The 20,029-nt window shown below is 44.0% G+C and overlaps 1 protein-coding gene across 18 annotated transcripts in view; it reads right to left on the bottom strand.

Annotated features, from left to right (window-relative positions):
- Positions 1-13,166: 13,166 nt before the first annotated feature.
- Positions 13,167-20,029, bottom strand: part of LOC118377495 (highly divergent homeobox) — an 86,285-nt gene continuing 79,422 nt past the window's right edge. For 4 of the 18 annotated variants that reach the window (XM_052487206.1, XM_052487205.1, XM_052487203.1 and 1 more), the window contains 5 exons: positions 19,796-19,994; positions 19,588-19,667; positions 14,179-14,274; positions 13,684-13,806; positions 13,167-13,576 (listed from right to left, as the gene is read on the bottom strand). In XM_052487206.1, coding sequence (XP_052343166.1) covers positions 13,316-13,576; positions 13,684-13,806; positions 14,179-14,274; positions 19,588-19,667; positions 19,796-19,994 — 759 coding nt within the window. In that variant the 3' untranslated portion in view covers positions 13,167-13,315. Of the gene's footprint in view, positions 13,577-13,683; positions 13,807-14,178; positions 14,293-19,587; positions 19,668-19,795; positions 19,995-20,029 lie in introns of those variants that run through there. The other 14 variants (XM_052487213.1, XM_052487208.1, XM_052487212.1 and 11 more) reach the window with 11 other exon arrangements.

Raw genomic sequence — 20,029 nt, 5'->3', positions numbered from 1 at the left:
TGTGTAGGGCCCTTTAAAGTCCTGAGGAGAATAAACGAGGTGTGTTATCGATTACAACTCCCTTCCTATTATCGAATTAACCCCTCGTTTCATGTGTCTCTCCTCAGGCCGGTGGTAGCTGGTCCCCTGCAGGACAGTGAGGTACCGGAGGTCCCTCCCCCCTCTGGACATCGAGGGGACCCCGGCGTACACGATCCGGGCCATTCTGGACTCAAGACGCCGGGTGAGGGCCTGCAGTACCTCGTGGACTGGGAGGGGTACGGTCCGGAGGAGAGGTGCTGGGTACCGGTGAGGGACATCTTGGATCCATCCATGTTGAGGGATTTCCATCGCCTCCATCCGGATCGCCCTGCACCTCGTCCTCCCGGGGCGACCTCGAGGCCGGTGTCGGCGCTGCGGGAGCCGCGCGTCAGGAGGGGGTACTGTCACGAGTCCGACCGAGGTGTTTCCCCTTCCCGGGCGGTTGGCGCTCGGCGGTCGTCGTCACCGGCCTATTAGCTGCCACTGATTGTTTTTCCTCCCCTCCTTGTATGTTTAGTGGTAGCACCTGTTCATGATTGAATCAGCTAATTAGTTTGTCTTTATTAGGCAGCCGGCCCGCCTGGTTGTTGTGCGGGATTATTGCAGTGTAACCTTCGGCTCTGTTGTTAGAAGTACGTGTTAGTGCCTGGTCGTTACGTTTGCTGTTGTACATTCTCATTCCCTGTGTTTGGGGCCGTTACTATTGTGAGCACCCTGGGATGCGTTGGCGCTATTAAAGACGCACAGCTTTGCACTCACTGTCTCCTGCGTTTGACTCCACACACCTACGACACCTGAAGTGTTACAGACATTCTGGATGTTAACAGACAGCCAACAGAGTAACATACAGTCACAGACATTCTGGATGGTAACAGACAGTAACAGACATGCTGGATGGTAACAGACAGTAACAGAGTCACAGACATTCTGGATTGTAACAGACAGCCAACAGAGTAACAGACAGCCAACAGAGTAACAGACATTCTGCATGGTCACAGACAGTAACAGACATTCTGGATTGTAACAGACAGTAACAGACATTCTGGATGGTAACAGACAGTAACAGACATTCTGGATGGTAACAGACAGTAACAGACATTCTGGATTGTAACAGACAGTAACAGACATTCTGGATTGTAACAGACAGTAACAGACATTCTGGATGGTAACAGACAGTAACAGACATTATGGATGGTAACAGACAGTAACAGACATTCTGGATGGTAACAGACATTCTGGATGGTAACAGACATTATGGATGGTGACAGACATTATGGATGGTAACAGACAGTAACAGACATTCTGGATGGTAACAGACATTCTGGATGGTGACAGACATTATGGATGGTAACAGACATTATGGATGGTGACAGACATTATGGATGGTAACAGACAGTAACAGACATTCTGGATGGTAACAGACATTATGGATGGTAACAGACAGTAACAGACATTATGGATGGTAACAGACATTCTGGATGGTAACAGACAGTAACAGACATTATGGATGGTAACAGACATTATGGATGGTAACAGACAGTAACAGACATTATGGATGGTAACAGACATTATGGATGGTAACAGACAGTAACAGACATTATGGATGGTAACAGACATTAACAGACAATCTGGATGGTAACAGACATTATGGATGGTAACAGACATTCTGCATGGTAACAGACATTCTGCATGGTAACAGACAGTCACAGACATTGTGGATGGTAACAGACAGTAACAGACATTCTGGATGGTAACAGACATTATGGATGGTAACAGACATTATGGATGGTAACAGACAGTAACAGACATTATGGATGGTACCAGACAGTAACAGACATTCTGGATGGTAACAGACAGTAACAGACATTCTGGATGGTAACAGACAGTAACAGACATTCTGGATGGTAACAGACAGTAACAGACATTCTGGATGGTAACAGACAGTAACAGACATTCTGGATGGTAACAGACATTCTGGGTGGTAACAGACAGTCACAGACATTGTGGATGGTAACAGACAGTAACAGACACTATGGATGGTAACAGACAGTAACAGACATTCTGGATGGTAACAGACAGTAACAGACATTATGGATGGTAACAGACAGTAACAGACACTATGGATGGTAACAGACATTATGGATGGTAACAGACATTATGGATGGTAACAGACAGTAACAGACATTATGGATGGTAACAGACAGTAACAGACATTCTGGATGGTAACAGACAGTAACAGACATTCTGGATGGTAACAGACAGTAACAGACATTATGGGTGGTCACAGACAGTAACAGTCACTCTGGGTGGTAACAGACAGTAACAGACATTCTGCATGGTAACAGACAGTAACAGTCACTCTGGATGGTCACAGACAGTAACAGACATTCTGGATGGTCACAGACAGTAAAAGTCACTCTGGATGGTCACAGACAGTAACAGACATTCTGGATGGTCACAGACAGTAACAGACATTCTGGATGGTAACAGACAGTAACAGACATTCTGGATGGTAACAGACAGTAACAGACATTCTGGATGGTAACAGACAGTAACAGACATTCTGGATGGTAACAGACATTCTGGATGGTAACAGACATTCTGGATGGTAACAGACATTATGGATGGTGACAGACATTATGGATGGTAACAGACAGTAACAGACATTATGGATGGTAACAGACATTATGGATGGTGACAGACATTATGGATGGTAACAGACAGTAACAGACATTCTGGATGGTAACAGACATTATGGATGGTAACAGACATTCTGGATGGTAACAGACAGTAACAGACATTATGGATGGTAACAGACATTATGGATGGTAACAGACAGTAACAGACATTATGGATGGTAACAGACATTCTGGATGGTAACAGACAGTAACAGACATTATGGATGGTAACAGACATTATGGATGGTAACAGACAGTAACAGACATTATGGACGGTAACAGACATTATGGATGGTAACAGACAGTAACAGACATTATGGATGGTAACAGACATTAACAGACAATCTGGATGGTAACAGACATTATGGATGGTAACAGACATTCTGCATGGTAACAGACATTCTGGGTGGTAACAGACAGTCACAGACATTGTGGATGGTAACAGACAGTAACAGACACTATGGATGGTAACAGACAGTAACAGACATTATGGATGGTAACAGACAGTAACAGACATTATGGATGGTAACAGACAGTAACAGACATTCTGGATGGTACCAGACAGTAACAGACATTCTGGATGGTAACAGACAGTAACAGACATTATGGATGGTACCAGACAGTAACAGACATTCTGGATGGTAACAGACAGTAACAGACATTCTGGATGGTAACAGACAGTAACAGACATTCTGGATGGTAACAGACAGTAACAGACATTCTGGATGGTAACAGACATTCTGGGTGGTAACAGACAGTAACAGACATTCTGGATGGTAACAGACATTCTGGATGGTAACAGACAGTAACAGACATTGTGGATGGTAACAGACACTATGGATGGTAACAGACAGTAACAGACATTCTGGATGGTAACAGACATTATGGATGGTAACAGACATTATGGATGGTAACAGACAGTAACAGACATTATGGATGGTAACAGACAGTAACAGACATTCTGGATGGTAACAGACAGTAACAGACATTCTGGGTGGTAACAGACAGTCACAGACATTCTGGGTGGTAACAGACAGCCAACAGAGTAACAGACATTCTGGATGGTAACAGACAGTAACAGACATTCTGGATGGTAACAGACAGTAACAGACATTCTGGGTGGTAACAGACAGTAACAGACATTCTGGATGGTAACAGACATTCTGGGTGGTAACAGACAGTAACAGACATTCTGGGTGGTAACAGACAGTAACAGACATTCTGGATGGTAACAGACAGTAACAGACATTCTGGGTGGTAACAGACAGTAACAGACATTCTGGGTGGTAACAGACAGTAACAGACATTCTGGATGGTAACAGACAGTAACAGACATTCTGGGTGGTAACAGACAGTAACAGACATTCTGGGTGGTAACAGACAGTAACAGACATTCTGGGTGGTAACAGACAGTAACAGACATTCTGGGTGGTAACAGACAGTAACAGACATTCTGGATGGTAACAGACAGTAACAGACATTCTGCATGGTCACAGACAGTAACAGACATTCTGGGTGGTAACAGACAGTAACAGACATTATGCATGGTCACAGACAGTAACAGTCACTCTTGATGGTCACAGACAGTAACAGACATTCTGCATGGTCACAGACAGTAACAGACATTCTGCATGGTAACAGACAGTAACAGTCACTCTGGATGGTCACAGACAGTAACAGACATTCTGCATGGTCACAGACAGTAACAGACATTCTGCATGGTAACAGACAGTAACAGACATTCTGGGTGGTAACAGACAGTCACAGACATTCTGGGTGGTAACAGACAGTAACAGTCACTCTGGATGGTCACAGACAGTCACAGACATTCTGGGTAACAGACAGTAACAGACATTCTGCATGGTCACAGACAGTAACAGACATTCTGGGTGGTAACAGACAGTAACAGACATTCTGCATGGTCACAGACAGTAACAGACATTCTGCATGGTAACAGACAGTAACAGACATTCTGGGTGGTAACAGACAGTAACAGACATTCTGCATGGTAACAGACAGTAACAGACATTCTGGGTGGTAACAGACAGTAACAGACATTCTGCATGGTAACAGACAGTAACAGACATTCTGGGTGGTAACAGACAGTAACAGACATTCTGCATGGTCACAGACAGTAACAGACATTCTGGGTGGTAACAGACAGTAACAGACATTCTGCATGGTAACAGACAGTAACAGTCACTCTGGATGGTCACAGACAGTAACAGACATTCTGCATGGTAACAGACAGTAACAGTCACTCTGGATGGTCACAGACAGTAACAGACATTCTGGATGGTCACAGACAGTAACAGTCACTCTGGATGGTCACAGACAGTAACAGACATTCTGGATGGTCACAGACAGTAACAGACATTCTGGATGGTAACAGACAGTAACAGACATTCTGGATGGTAACAGACAGTAACAGTCACTCTGGGTGGTAACAGACAGTAACAGACATTCTGCATGGTCACAGACAGTAACAGACATTCTGGGTGGTAACAGACAGTAACAGACATTCTGCATGGTAACAGACAGTAACAGTCACTCTGGATGGTCACAGACAGTAACAGACATTCTGGGTGGTAACAGACAGTAACAGACATTCTGCATGGTCACAGACAGTAACAGACATTCTGCATGGTAACAGACAGTAACAGACATTCTGGGTGGTAACAGACAGTAACAGACATTCTGCATGGTAACAGACAGTAACAGACATTCTGGGTGGTAACAGACAGTAACAGACATTCTGCATGGTAACAGACAGTAACAGACATTCTGGGTGGTAACAGACAGTAACAGACATTCTGCATGGTAACAGACAGTAACAGACATTCTGGGTGGTAACAGACAGTAACAGACATTCTGGATGGTAACAGACAGTAACAGACATTCTGGATGGTAACAGACAGTAACAGACATTCTGGATGGTAACAGACAGTAACAGACATTCTGGGTGGTAACAGACAGTAACAGACATTCTGGATGGTAACAGACATTATGGATGGTAACAGACATTATGGATGGTAACAGACAGTAACAGACATTATGGATGGTAACAGACAGTAACAGACATTCTGCATGGTCACAGACAGTAACAGACATTCTGGGTGGTAACAGACAGTAACAGACATTCTGCATGGTAACAGACAGTAACAGTCACTCTGGATGGTCACAGACAGTAACAGACATTCTGCATGGTAACAGACAGTAACAGTCACTCTGGATGGTCACAGACAGTAACAGACATTCTGGATGGTCACAGACAGTAACAGTCACTCTGGATGGTCACAGACAGTAACAGACATTCTGGATGGTCACAGACAGTAACAGACATTCTGGATGGTAACAGACAGTAACAGACATTCTGGATGGTAACAGACAGTAACAGTCACTCTGGGTGGTAACAGACAGTAACAGACATTCTGCATGGTCACAGACAGTAACAGACATTCTGGGTGGTAACAGACATTCTGCATGGTAACAGACAGTAACAGTCACTCTGGATGGTCACAGACAGTAACAGACATTCTGGGTGGTAACAGACAGTAACAGACATTCTGCATGGTCACAGACAGTAACAGACATTCTGCATGGTAACAGACAGTAACAGACATTCTGGGTGGTAACAGACAGTAACAGACATTCTGCATGGTAACAGACAGTAACAGACATTCTGGGTGGTAACAGACAGTAACAGACATTCTGCATGGTAACAGACAGTAACAGACATTCTGGGTGGTAACAGACAGTAACAGACATTCTGCATGGTCACAGACAGTAACAGACATTCTGGGTGGTAACAGACAGTAACAGACATTCTGGATGGTAACAGACAGTAACAGACATTGTGGATGGTAACAGACAGTAACAGACACTATGGATGGTAACAGACAGCAACAGACACTGTGGATGGTAACAGACAGTAACAGACATTCTGGATGGTAACAGACATTATGGATGGTAACAGACATTATGGATGGTAACAGACAGTAACAGACATTATGGATGGTAACAGACAGTAACAGACATTCTGGATGGTAACAGACAGTAACAGACATTCTGGATGGTAACAGACAGTAACAGACATTCTGGGTGGTAACAGACAGTAACAGTCACTCTGGGTGGTAACAGACAGTAACAGACATTCTGCATGGTAACAGACAGTAACAGTCACTCTGGATGGTCACAGACAGTAACAGACATTCTGGATGGTCACAGACAGTAACAGTCACTCTGGATGGTCACAGACAGTAACAGACATTCTGGATGGTCACAGACAGTAACAGACATTCTGGATGGTAACAGACAGTAACAGACATTCTGGATGGTAACAGACAGTAACAGACATTCTGGATGGTAACAGACAGTAACAGACATTCTGGATGGTAACAGACATTCTGGATGGTAACAGACATTCTGGATGGTAACAGACATTATGGATGGTGACAGACATTATGGATGGTAACAGACAGTAACAGACATTCTGGATGGTAACAGACATTATGGATGGTGACAGACATTATGGATGGTAACAGACAGTAACAGACATTCTGGATGGTAACAGACATTATGGATGGTAACAGACATTCTGGATGGTAACAGACAGTAACAGACATTATGGATGGTAACAGACATTATGGATGGTAACAGACAGTAACAGACATTATGGATGGTAACAGACATTCTGGATGGTAACAGACAGTAACAGACATTATGGATGGTAACAGACATTATGGATGGTAACAGACAGTAACAGACATTATGGACGGTAACAGACATTATGGATGGTAACAGACAGTAACAGACATTATGGATGGTAACAGACATTAACAGACAATCTGGATGGTAACAGACATTATGGATGGTAACAGACATTCTGCATGGTAACAGACATTCTGCATGGTAACAGACAGTCACAGACATTGTGGATGGTAACAGACAGTAACAGACACTATGGATGGTAACAGACAGCAACAGACACTGTGGATGGTAACAGACAGTAACAGACATTATGGATGGTAACAGACAGTAACAGACATTATGGATGGTACCAGACAGTAACAGACATTCTGGATGGTAACAGACAGTAACAGACATTCTGGATGGTAACAGACAGTAACAGACATTCTGGATGGTAACAGACAGTAACAGACATTCTGGATGGTAACAGACAGTAACAGACATTCTGGATGGTAACAGACAGTAACAGACATTCTGGATGGTAACAGACATTCTGGGTGGTAACAGACAGTAACAGACATTCTGGATGGTAACAGACATTCTGGATGGTAACAGACAGTAACAGACACTATGGATGGCAACAGACACTATGGATGGTAACAGACAGTAACAGTCACTCTGGGTGGTAACAGACAGTAACAGACATTCTGCATGGTAACAGACAGTAACAGTCACTCTGGATGGTCACAGACAGTAACAGACATTCTGGGTGGTAACAGACAGTAACAGACATTCTGGGTGGTAACAGACAGTCACAGACATTCTGGGTGGTAACAGACAGCCAACAGAGTAACAGACATTCTGGATGGTAACAGACAGTAACAGACATTCTGGATGGTAACAGACAGTAACAGACATTCTGGATGGTAACAGACAGTAACAGACATTCTGGGTGGTAACAGACAGTAACAGACATTCTGGGTGGTAACAGACAGTAACAGACATTCTGGATGGTAACAGACAGTAACAGACATTCTGGGTGGTAACAGACAGTAACAGACATTCTGGGTGGTAACAGACAGTAACAGACATTCTGGGTGGTAACAGACAGTAACAGACATTCTGGGTGGTAACAGACAGTAACAGACATTCTGGGTGGTAACAGACAGTAACAGACATTCTGGGTGGTAACAGACAGTAACAGACATTCTGGGTGGTAACAGACAGTAACAGACATTCTGGATGGTAACAGACAGTAACAGACATTCTGCATGGTCACAGACAGTAACAGACATTCTGGGTGGTAACAGACAGTAACAGACATTATGCATGGTCACAGACAGTAACAGTCACTCTTGATGGTCACAGACAGTAACAGACATTCTGCATGGTCACAGACAGTAACAGACATTCTGCATGGTAACAGACAGTAACAGTCACTCTGGATGGTCACAGACAGTAACAGACATTCTGCATGGTCACAGACAGTAACAGACATTCTGCATGGTAACAGACAGTAACAGACATTCTGGGTGGTAACAGACATTATGGATGGTAACAGACAGTAACAGACATTATGGATGGTAACAGACAGTAACAGACATTATGGATGGTAACAGACATTAACAGACATTCTGGATGGTAACAGACAGTAACAGACATTCTGGATGGTAACAGACAGTAACAGACATTCTGCATGGTCACAGACAGTAACAGACATTCTGCATGGTAACAGACAGTAACAGACATTCTGGGTGGTAACAGACAGTAACAGACATTCTGCATGGTAACAGACAGAACAGACATTCTGGGTGGTAACAGACAGTAACAGACATTCTGCATGGTAACAGACAGTAACAGACATTCTGGGTGGTAACAGACAGTAACAGACATTCTGCATGGTCACAGACAGTAACAGACATTCTGGGTGGTAACAGACAGTAACAGACATTCTGCATGGTAACAGACAGTAACAGTCACTCTGGATGGTCACAGACAGTAACAGACATTCTGCATGGTAACAGACAGTAACAGTCACTCTGGATGGTCACAGACAGTAACAGACATTCTGGATGGTCACAGACAGTAACAGTCACTCTGGATGGTCACAGACAGTAACAGACATTCTGGATGGTCACAGACAGTAACAGACATTCTGGATGGTAACAGACAGTAACAGACATTCTGGATGGTAACAGACAGTAACAGTCACTCTGGGTGGTAACAGACAGTAACAGACATTCTGCATGGTCACAGACAGTAACAGACATTCTGGGTGGTAACAGACAGTAACAGACATTCTGCATGGTAACAGACAGTAACAGTCACTCTGGATGGTCACAGACAGTAACAGACATTCTGGGTGGTAACAGACAGTAACAGACATTCTGCATGGTCACAGACAGTAACAGACATTCTGCATGGTAACAGACAGTAACAGACATTCTGGGTGGTAACAGACAGTAACAGACATTCTGCATGGTAACAGACAGTAACAGACATTCTGGGTGGTAACAGACAGTAACAGACATTCTGCATGGTAACAGACAGTAACAGACATTCTGGGTGGTAACAGACAGTAACAGACATTCTGCATGGTCACAGACAGTAACAGACATTCTGGGTGGTAACAGACAGTAACAGACACTCTGGATGGTCACAGACAGTAACAGACATTCTGCATGGTAACAGACAGTAACAGTCACTCTGGATGGTCACAGACAGTAACAGACACTCTGGATGGTCACAGACAGTAACAGACATTCTGGATGGTAACAGACAGTAACAGTCACTCTGGATGGTCACAGACAGTAACAGACATTCTGCATGGTAACAGACAGTAACAGTCACTCTGGATGGTCACAGACAGTAACAGACATTCTGGATGGTCACAGACAGTAACAGTCACTCTGGATGGTCACAGACAGTAACAGACATTCTGGATGGTCACAGACAGTAACAGACATTCTGGATGGTAACAGACAGTAACAGACATTCTGGATGGTAACAGACAGTAACAGTCACTCTGGATGGTAACAGACAGTAACAGACATTCTGCATGGTAACAGACAGTAACAGTCACTCTGGATGGTCACAGACAGTAACAGACATTCTGGATGGTCACAGACAGTAACAGTCACTCTGGATGGTCACAGACAGTAACAGACATTCTGGGCAGAGTAACAACAGACAGAGTCGTCAGGTCAGTTATTATGGAGTCTGTTTATTGTTGTGTCTGATACTAGACCAGACGTAGTGATAAGTAATGTAAAAGGCATTGTGAGCCCAGCACAGTTAGTTTAGGATCCTTCCACAGGCACAGGGTGTGGAGTGTTTGTGTGTGTCAGTACAGTCACTCTGGGTGGTAACAGACAGTAACAGACATTCTGGGTGGTAACAGACAGTCACAGACATTCTGGGTGGTAACAGACAGCCAACAGAGTAACAGACATTCTGGATGGTAACAGACAGTAACAGACATTCTGGGTGGTAACAGACAGTAACAGACATTCTGGATGGTAACAGACAGTAACAGACATTCTGGGTGGTAACAGACAGTAACAGACATTCTGGGTGGTAACAGACAGTAACAGACATTCTGGATGGTAACAGACAGTAACAGACATTCTGGGTGGTAACAGACAGTAACAGACATTCTGGGTGGTAACAGACAGTAACAGACATTCTGGGTGGTAACAGACAGTAACAGACATTCTGGGTGGTAACAGACAGTAACAGACATTCTGGATGGTAACAGACAGTAACAGACATTCTGCATGGTCACAGACAGTAACAGACATTCTGCATGGTCACAGACAGTAACAGACATTCTGCATGGTAACAGACAGTAACAGTCACTCTTGATGGTCACAGACAGTAACAGACATTCTGCATGGTCACAGACAGTAACAGACATTCTGCATGGTAACAGACAGTAACAGACATTCTGGGTGGTAACAGACAGTCACAGACATTCTGCATGGTCACAGACAGTAACAGACATTCTGGGTGGTAACAGACATTCTGCATGGTCACAGACAGTAACAGACATTCTGCATGGTAACAGACAGTAACAGACATTCTGGGTGGTAACAGACAGTAACAGACATTCTGCATGGTAACAGACAGTAACAGACATTCTGGGTGGTAACAGACAGTAACAGACATTCTGCATGGTCACAGACAGTAACAGACATTCTGGGTGGTAACAGACATTCTGCATGGTAACAGACAGTAACAGTCACTCTGGGTGGTCACAGACAGTAACAGACATTCTGGGCAGAGTAACAACAGACAGAGTAAGGTCAGTTATTATGGAGTCTGTTTATTCTGATACTAGACCAGACGTGTGATAAGTAATGTAAAAGGCATTGTGAGCCCAGCACAGTTAGTTTAGGATCCTTCCACAGGCACAGGGTGTGGAGTGTTTGTCTACAGTCACTCTGGGTGGTAACAGACAGTAACAGACATTCTGGGTGGTAACAGACAGTAACAGACATTCTGGGTGGTAACAGACAGTCACAGACATTCTGGGTGGTAACAGACAGCCAACAGAGTAACAGACATTATGGATGGTAACAGACAGTAACAGACATTCTGGATGGTAACAGACAGTAACAGACATTCTGGATGGTAACAGACAGTAACAGACATTCTGGGTGGTAACAGACAGTAACAGACATTCTGGGTGGTAACAGACAGTAACAGACATTCTGGGTGGTAACAGACAGTAACAGACATTCTGGGTGGTAACAGACAGTAACAGACATTCTGGGTGGTAACAGACAGTAACAGACATTCTGGATGGTAACAGACAGTAACAGACATTCTGGGTGGTAACAGACAGTAACAGACATTCTGGGCAGAGTAACAACAGACAGAGTCGTCAGGTCAGTTATTATGGAGTCTGTTTATTGTTGTGTCTGATACTAGACCAGACGTAGTGATAAGTAATGTAAAAGGCATTGTGAGCCCAGCACAGTTAGTTTAGGATCCTTCCACAGGCACAGGGTGTGGAGTGTTTGTGTGTGTCAGTACAGTCACTCTGGGTGGTAACAGACAGTAACAGACATTCTGGGTGGTAACAGACAGTAACAGACATTCTGGGTGGTAACAGACAGTAACAGACATTCTGGGTGGTAACAGACAGTAACAGACATTCTGGGTGGTAACAGACAGTAACAGACATTCTGGATGGTAACAGACAGTAACAGACACTCTGGGTGGTAACAGACAGTAACAGACATTCTGCATGGTAACAGACAGTAACAGTCACTCTGGATGGTCACAGACAGTAACAGACATTCTGGATGGTCACAGACAGTAACAGTCACTCTGGATGGTCACAGACAGTAACAGACATTCTGGATGGTCAGACAGTAACAGACATTCTGGGTGGTAACAGACAGTAACAGACATTATGGATGGTACCAGACAGTAACAGACATTCTGGATGGTCACAGACAGTAACAGTCACTCTGGGTGGTAACAGACAGTAACAGACATTCTGGATGGTAACAGACAGTAACAGTCATTCTGGATGGTCACAGACAGTAACAGACATTCTGGATGGTCACAGACAGTAACAGTCACTCTGGGTGGTAACAGACAGTAACAGACATTCTGGATGGTCACAGACAGTAACAGTCATTCTGGATGGTAACAGACAGTAACAGTAACCAGACATTCTGGATGGTCACAGACAGTAACAGTCACTCTGGGTGGTAACAGACAGTAACAGACATTCTGGGCAGAGTAACAACAGACAGAGTCGTCAGGTCAGTTATTATGGAGTCTGTTTATTGTTGTGTCTGATACTAGACCAGACGTAGTGATAAGTAATGTAAAAGGCATTGTGAGCCCAGCACAGTTAGTTTAGGATCCTTCCACAGGCACAGGGTGTGGAGTGTTTGTGTGTGTCAGTACAGTCACTCTGGTCCGGTCTCAGTCTCTACTTCCTCTGATACAGACGACTCGTTGAGCTCAGCAATCAATGAACCGTCTTCGTTTACAGTGACCAATGGGAGGTCCTTGTTGGGGTTGACCAATGGTGTCTCGTCATTGCTCCCGGCCAACGGGGACTCGTGATTGGATGCAGAGTTTGTTGTTATGGAGATGGCGTTGGCTCCTCCCTCTGGACTCATGTCCCAGTCCTGATCTGCAGGCTGAGGTAGACTGGCTAGAAGTTCCTACACACACACACACACACACACACACACACAATGCTGTTTCGAAATGAAATGATGTTGTGTATGTGCATGTACATGTAAGTGTAAGTGTGGTTGTGTGTGTGTACCTGTTGCCTGTCCAGGTTGTTGGTCCTTACAGCGGTCAGAAGACTCTTGGTGAAGGTCTCCAACTCATAATATCTCTGATTCTGATTCTCTAGTTGGCTCTCCAGATACTGCACCTCCTCAAGCTGAAACACACACAAGACAACATGGCATACTGGCCTATACACATCATGGTATGGCTGTTGTGTGTGTGTGTGTGTGTGTGTGTGTGTGTGTGTGTGTGTGTGTGTGTGTGTGTGTGTGTGTGTGTGTGTGTGTGTGTGTGTGTCTGTGTCTGTGTGTGTGTCTGTGTGTGTGTGTCTGTCTGTGTCTGTGTCTGTGTGTCTGTGTCTGTGTGTGTGTCTGTGTGTGTGTGTGTGTGTGTGTGTCTGTGTGTGTGTCTGTGTGTGTGTCTGTGTGTGTCTGTGTGTGTGTGTGTGTGTGTCTGTGTGTGTGTGTCTGTGTGTGTGTGTGTGTGTGTCTGTGTGTGTGTGTTGTGTGTGTGTGTGTTCCATCACCTTAAACTCCAGGAGGTTCTGCATGTTTTCCATATCAGATCCGACCATCTCAACACCATCATCATCATCATCATCATCATCAATCACCTCTATCTTCTGTCAGGAAACACAACCCTTTATAATCAGTGACTAAATCTGTCAGGAAACACAACCCTTTATAATCAGTGACTAAATCTGTCAGGAAACACAACCCTTTATAATCAGTGACTAAATCTGTCAGGAAACACAACCCTATATAATCAGTGGCTAAATCTGTCAGGAAACACAACCCTATATAATCAGTGGCTAAATCTGTCAGGAAACACAACCCTATATAATCAGTGGCTAAATCTGTCAGGAAACACAACCCTATATAATCAGTGGCTAAATCTGTCAGGAAACACAACCCTTTATAATCAGTGACTAAATCTGTCAGGAAACACAACCCTATATAATCAGTGGCTAAATCTCAATGCTCTTCTTTACATTCCCATGTTTACAGTGTAAAGTAACAGTCCCTCTAGTATCATAACAGGGTCTCTAGTCTCTCTAGTATCATAACAGGGTCTCTATAGTCTCTAGTATCATAACAGGGTCTCTAGTCTCTCTAGTATCATAACAGGGTCTCTAGTCACTCTAGTATCATAACAGGGTCTCTAGTCACTCTAGTATCATAACAGGGTCTCTAGTCTCTCTAGTATCATAACAGGGTCTCTAGTCTCTCTAGTATCATAACAGGGTCTCTATAGTCTCTAGTATCATAACAGGGTCTCTATAGTCTCTCTAGTATCATAACAGGGTCTCTATAGTCTCTCTAGTATCATAACAGGGTCTCTATAGTCTCTAGTATCATAACAGGGTCTCTATAGTCTCTAGTATCATAACAGGGTCTCTATAGTCTCTAGTATCATAACAGGGTCTCTAGTCTCTAGTATCATAACAGGGTCTCTATAGTCTCTAGTATCATAACAGGGTCTCTAGTCACTCTAGTATCATAACAGGGTCTCTATAGTCTCTAGTATCATAACAGGGTCTCTAGTCTCTCTAGTATCATAACAGGGCCTCTATAGTCTAGTATCATAACAGGGTCTCTAGTCTCTCTAGTATCATAACAGGGTCTCTAGTCTCTCTAGTATCATAACAGGGTATCTATAGTCTCTAGTATCATAACAGGGCCTCTAGTCTCTCTAGTATCATAACAGGGTCTCTAGTCTCTCTAGTGTCATAACAGGGTCTCTAGTGTCATAACAGGGTCTCTAGTCTCTCTAGTATCATAACATGGTCTCTCTAGTGTCATAACAGGGTCTCTAGTATCATAACAGGGTCTCTCTAGTCTCTCGTATCATAACAGGGTCTCTCTAGTCTCTCGTATCATAACAGGGTCTCTCTAGTATCATAACAGGGTCTCTCTAGTATCATAACAGGGTCTCTCTAGTCTCTAGTATCATAACAGGGTCTCTCTAGTCTCTCTAGTATCATAACAGGGTCTCTCTAGTCTCTAGTATCATAACAGGGTCTCTCTAGTCTCTCGTATCATAACAGGGTCTCTCTAGTCTCTCGTATCATAACAGGGTCTCTCTAGTGTCATAACAGGGTCTCTCTAGTGTCATAACAGGGTCTCTCTAGTGTCATAACAGGGTCTCTCTAGTGTCATAACATGGTCTCTAGTGTCATAACAGGGTCTCTCTAGTCTCTAGTATCATAACAGGGTCTCTCTAGTCTCTCGTATCATAACAGGGTCTCTCTAGTCTCTCGTATCATAACAGGGTCTCTCTAGTGTCATAACAGGGTCTCTCTAGTGTCATAACAGGGTCTCTCTAGTGTCATAACAGGGTCTCTCTAGTGTCATAACAGGGTCTCTCTAGTGTCATAACAGGGTCTCTCTAGTATCATAACAGGGTCTCTCTAGTGTCATAACAGGGTCTCTATTATCATAACAGGGTCTCTCTAGTATCATAACAGTGTCTCTAGTATCATAACAGTGTCTCTATTATCATAACAGGGTCTCTCTAGTATCATAACAGGGTCTCTAGTATCATAACAGGGTCTCTAGTATCATAACAGTGTCTCTCTAGTGTCATAACAGGGTCTCTAGTATCATAACAGGGTCTCTCTAGTCTCTAGTGTCATAACAGGATCTCTAGTATCATAACAGTGTCTCTAGTATCATAACAGGGTCTCTAGTGTCATAACAGGGTCTCTAGTATCATAACAGGGTCTCTATTATCATAACAGGGTCTCTCTAGTATCATAACAGGGTCTCTAGTGTCATAACAGTGTCTCTAGTATCATAACAGTGTCTCTCTAGTCTCTAGTATCATAACAGGGTCTCTCTAGTCTCTCGTATCATAACAGGGTCTCTCTAGTCTCTAGTGTCATAACAGGGTCTCTCTAGTATCATAACAGGGTCTCTAGTATCATAACAGGGTCTCTAGTATCATAACAGTGTCTCTAGTGTCATAACAGGGTCTCTAGTATCATAACAGGGTCTCTAGTATCATAACAGGGTCTCTAGTGTCATAACAGGGTCTCTAGTGTCATAACAGGGTCTCTAGTGTCATAACAGGGTCTCTCTAGTGTCATAACAGGGTCTCTCTAGTGTCATAACAGGGTCTCTGGTGTCATAACAGGGTCTCTAGTCTCTCTAGTGTCATAACAGGGTCTCTAGTATCATAACAGGGTCTCTCTAGTATCATAACAGGGTCTCTAGTGCCATAACAGGGTCTCTAGTGCCATAACAGGGTCTCTAGTGCCATAACAGGGTCTCTAGTGTCATAACAGGGTCTCTCGTGTCATAACAGGGTCTCTCGTGTCATAACAGGGTCTCTCGTGTCATAACAGGGTCTCTAGTGTCATAACAGGGTCTCTAGTGTCATAACAGGGTCTCTCTAGTCTCTCTAGTATCATAACAGGGTCTCTTGTGTCATAACAGGGTCTCCAGTGTCATAACAGGGTCTCTAGTATCATAACAGGGTCTCTCTAGTATCATAAAAGGGTCTCTAGTATCATAACAGGGTCTCTAGTATCATAACAGGGTCTCTCTAGTCTCTCTAGTGTCATAACAGGGTCATTCTAGTGTCATAACAGGGTCTCTAGTATCATAACAGGGTCTCTCTAATCAAATCAAATCAAATTTATTTATATAGCCCTTCGTACATCAGCTGATATCTCAAAGTGCTGTACAGAAACCCAGCCTAAAACCCCAAACAGCAAACAATGCAGGTGTAAAAGCACGTATCATAACAGGGCCTCTAGTATCATAACAGGGTCTCTAGTATCATAACAGGGTCTCTAGTGTCATAACAGGGTCTCTAGTATCATAACAGGGTCTCTAGTCTCTCTAGTGTCATAACAGGGTCTCTAGTATCATAACAGGGTCTCTCTCGTATCATAACAGGGTCTCTAGTGTCATAACAGGGTCTCTCTAGTGTCATAACAGGGTCTCTAGTCTCTCTAGTATCATAACAGGGTCTCTTGTGTCATAACAGGGTCTCCAGTGTCATAACAGGGTCTCTCTAGTCTCTAGTATCATAACAGGGTCTCTCTAGTATCATAACAGGGTCTCTAGTGTCATAACAGGGTCTCTAGTGTCATAACAGGGTCTCTAGTGTCATAACAGGGTCTCTAGTGTCATAACAGGGTCTCTAGTGTCATAACAGGGTCTCTCGTATCATAACAGGGTCTCTAGTATCATAACAGGGTCTCTAGTGCCATAACAGGGTCTCTAGTGCCATAACAGGGTCTCTCGTATCATAACAGGGTCTCTCGTATCATAACAGGGTCTCTGGTGTCATAACAGGGTCTCTAGTCTCTCTAGTGTCATAACAGGGTCTCTAGTATCATAACAGGGTCTCTCTAGTGTCATAACAGGGTCTCTAGTGTCATAACAGGGTCTCTCTAGTGTCATAACAGGGTCTCTCTAGTGTCATAACAGGGTCTCTCTAGTGTCATAACAGGGTCTCTAGTGTCATAACAGGGTCTCTAGTGTCATAACAGGGTCTCTAGTATCATAACAGGGTCTCTCTAGTATCATAACAGGGTCTCTAGTGTCATAACAGGGTCTCTCTAGTGTCATAACAGGGTCTCTCTAGTGTCATAACAGGGTCTCTAGTGTCATAACAGGGTCTCTCTAGTGTCATAACAGGGTCTCTAGTGTCATAACAGTGTCATAACAGGGTCTCTAGTGTCATAACAGGGTCTCTAGTGTCATAACAGGGTCTCTAGTCATAACAGGGTCTCTAGTGTCATAACAGGGTCTCTAGTGTCATAACAGGGTCTCTAGTGTCATAACAGGGTCTCTCTAGTGTCATAACAGGGTCTCTAGTGTCATAACAGGGTCTCTAGTGTCATAACAGGGTCATAGGGTCTCTAGTGTCATAACAGGGTCTCTCGTGTCATAACAGGGTCTCTCGTGTCATAACAGGGTCTCTCTAGTATCATAACAGGGTCATTCTAGTGTCATAACAGGGTCTCTCTAGTGTAATAACAGTGTAGTGTACTAGTGTCATAACAGGGTCTCTCTAGTGTTATTAACAGGGTCTCTCTAGTATCATAACAGGGTCATTCTAGTGTCATAACAGGGTCTCTCTAGTGTAATAACAGTGTAGTGTACTAGTGTCATAACAGGGTCTCTAGTATCATAACAGGGTCTCTAGTCTCTCTAGTATCATAACAGGGTCTCTAGTGTCATAACAGGGTCTCTAGTCTCTCTAGTATCATAACAGGGTCTCTAGTCTCTCTAGTATCATAACAGGGTCTCTAGTCTCTCTAGTATCATAACAGGGTCTCTAGTGTCATAACAGGGTCTCTAGTATCATAACAGGGTCTCTCTCGTGTCTCTAGTGTCATAGCAGTGTCCCCCTAGTGTAATAACAGTGTAGTGTACTAGTGTCATAACAGGGTCTCTCTAGTGTCATAACAGGGTCTCTCTAGTGTTATAACAGGGTCTCTAGTGTCATAACAGGGTCTCTCTAGTGTCATAACAGGGTCTCTCTAGTGTCATAACAGGGTCTCTAGTGTTATAACAGGGTCTCTAGTGTCATAACAGGGTCTCTCTAGTGTCATAACAGGGTCTCTCTAGTGTCATAACAGGGTCTCTAGTGTTATAACAGGGTCTCTAGTGTCATAACAGGGTCTCTAGTGTCATAACAGGGTCTCTAGTATCATAACAGGGTCTCTCTCGTGTCTCTAGTGTCATAGCAGTGTCCCTCTAGTGTAATAACAGTGTAGTGTACTAGTGTCATAACAGGGTCTCTCTAGTGTAATAACAGTGTAGTGTACTAGTGTCATAACAGGGTCTCTAGTGTCATAACAGGGTCTCTCTAGTGTCATAACAGGGTCTCTCTAGTATCATAACAGGGTCATGCTAGTGTCATAGCAGTGTCCCTCTACTGTAATAACAGTGTAGTGTACTAGTGTATACTGCAGTACCACGTCGTGAGCCATGGGAGCGCTGCTGCTGTCCTCTACTCCATTCTCTTCTTCCCTCTGGTACGAATCACTGGTCCCATCTAAAACAACAACACTGTTACACTGGACACTGCTATTGGGGGTGGTTGTGTGTGTGTGTGTGTGTGTGTGTGTGTGTGTGTGTGTGTGTGTGTGTGTCTGTGTGTGTGTGTGTGTGTGCGCGTCTCACCCTCGGACAGACAGAAGGACGCTCCATCGTTTAGGTTGTCTCCCAACTCTGGTGTTCCAAGCCCCTCCCCATCGGAACTCAGCGCAGAGGGAGACTCCTCCCCTTCCTGTGATGTCAGGAACACGGCCGGCCCACATTTAGGGGACGGGATCTCGATGCCCATCAGACGGTACTTCCTCCTCCGGTTCCCGATCCACGTCTGTCAAACAAACACATAGCCCAACATATAATATA

This window comes from Oncorhynchus keta, chromosome 30, assembly GCF_023373465.1.
Source record: "Oncorhynchus keta strain PuntledgeMale-10-30-2019 chromosome 30, Oket_V2, whole genome shotgun sequence".
NCBI lineage: Eukaryota > Metazoa > Chordata > Actinopteri > Salmoniformes > Salmonidae > Oncorhynchus > Oncorhynchus keta.
This window is presented reverse-complemented; position numbering and strand designations above follow the sequence as displayed.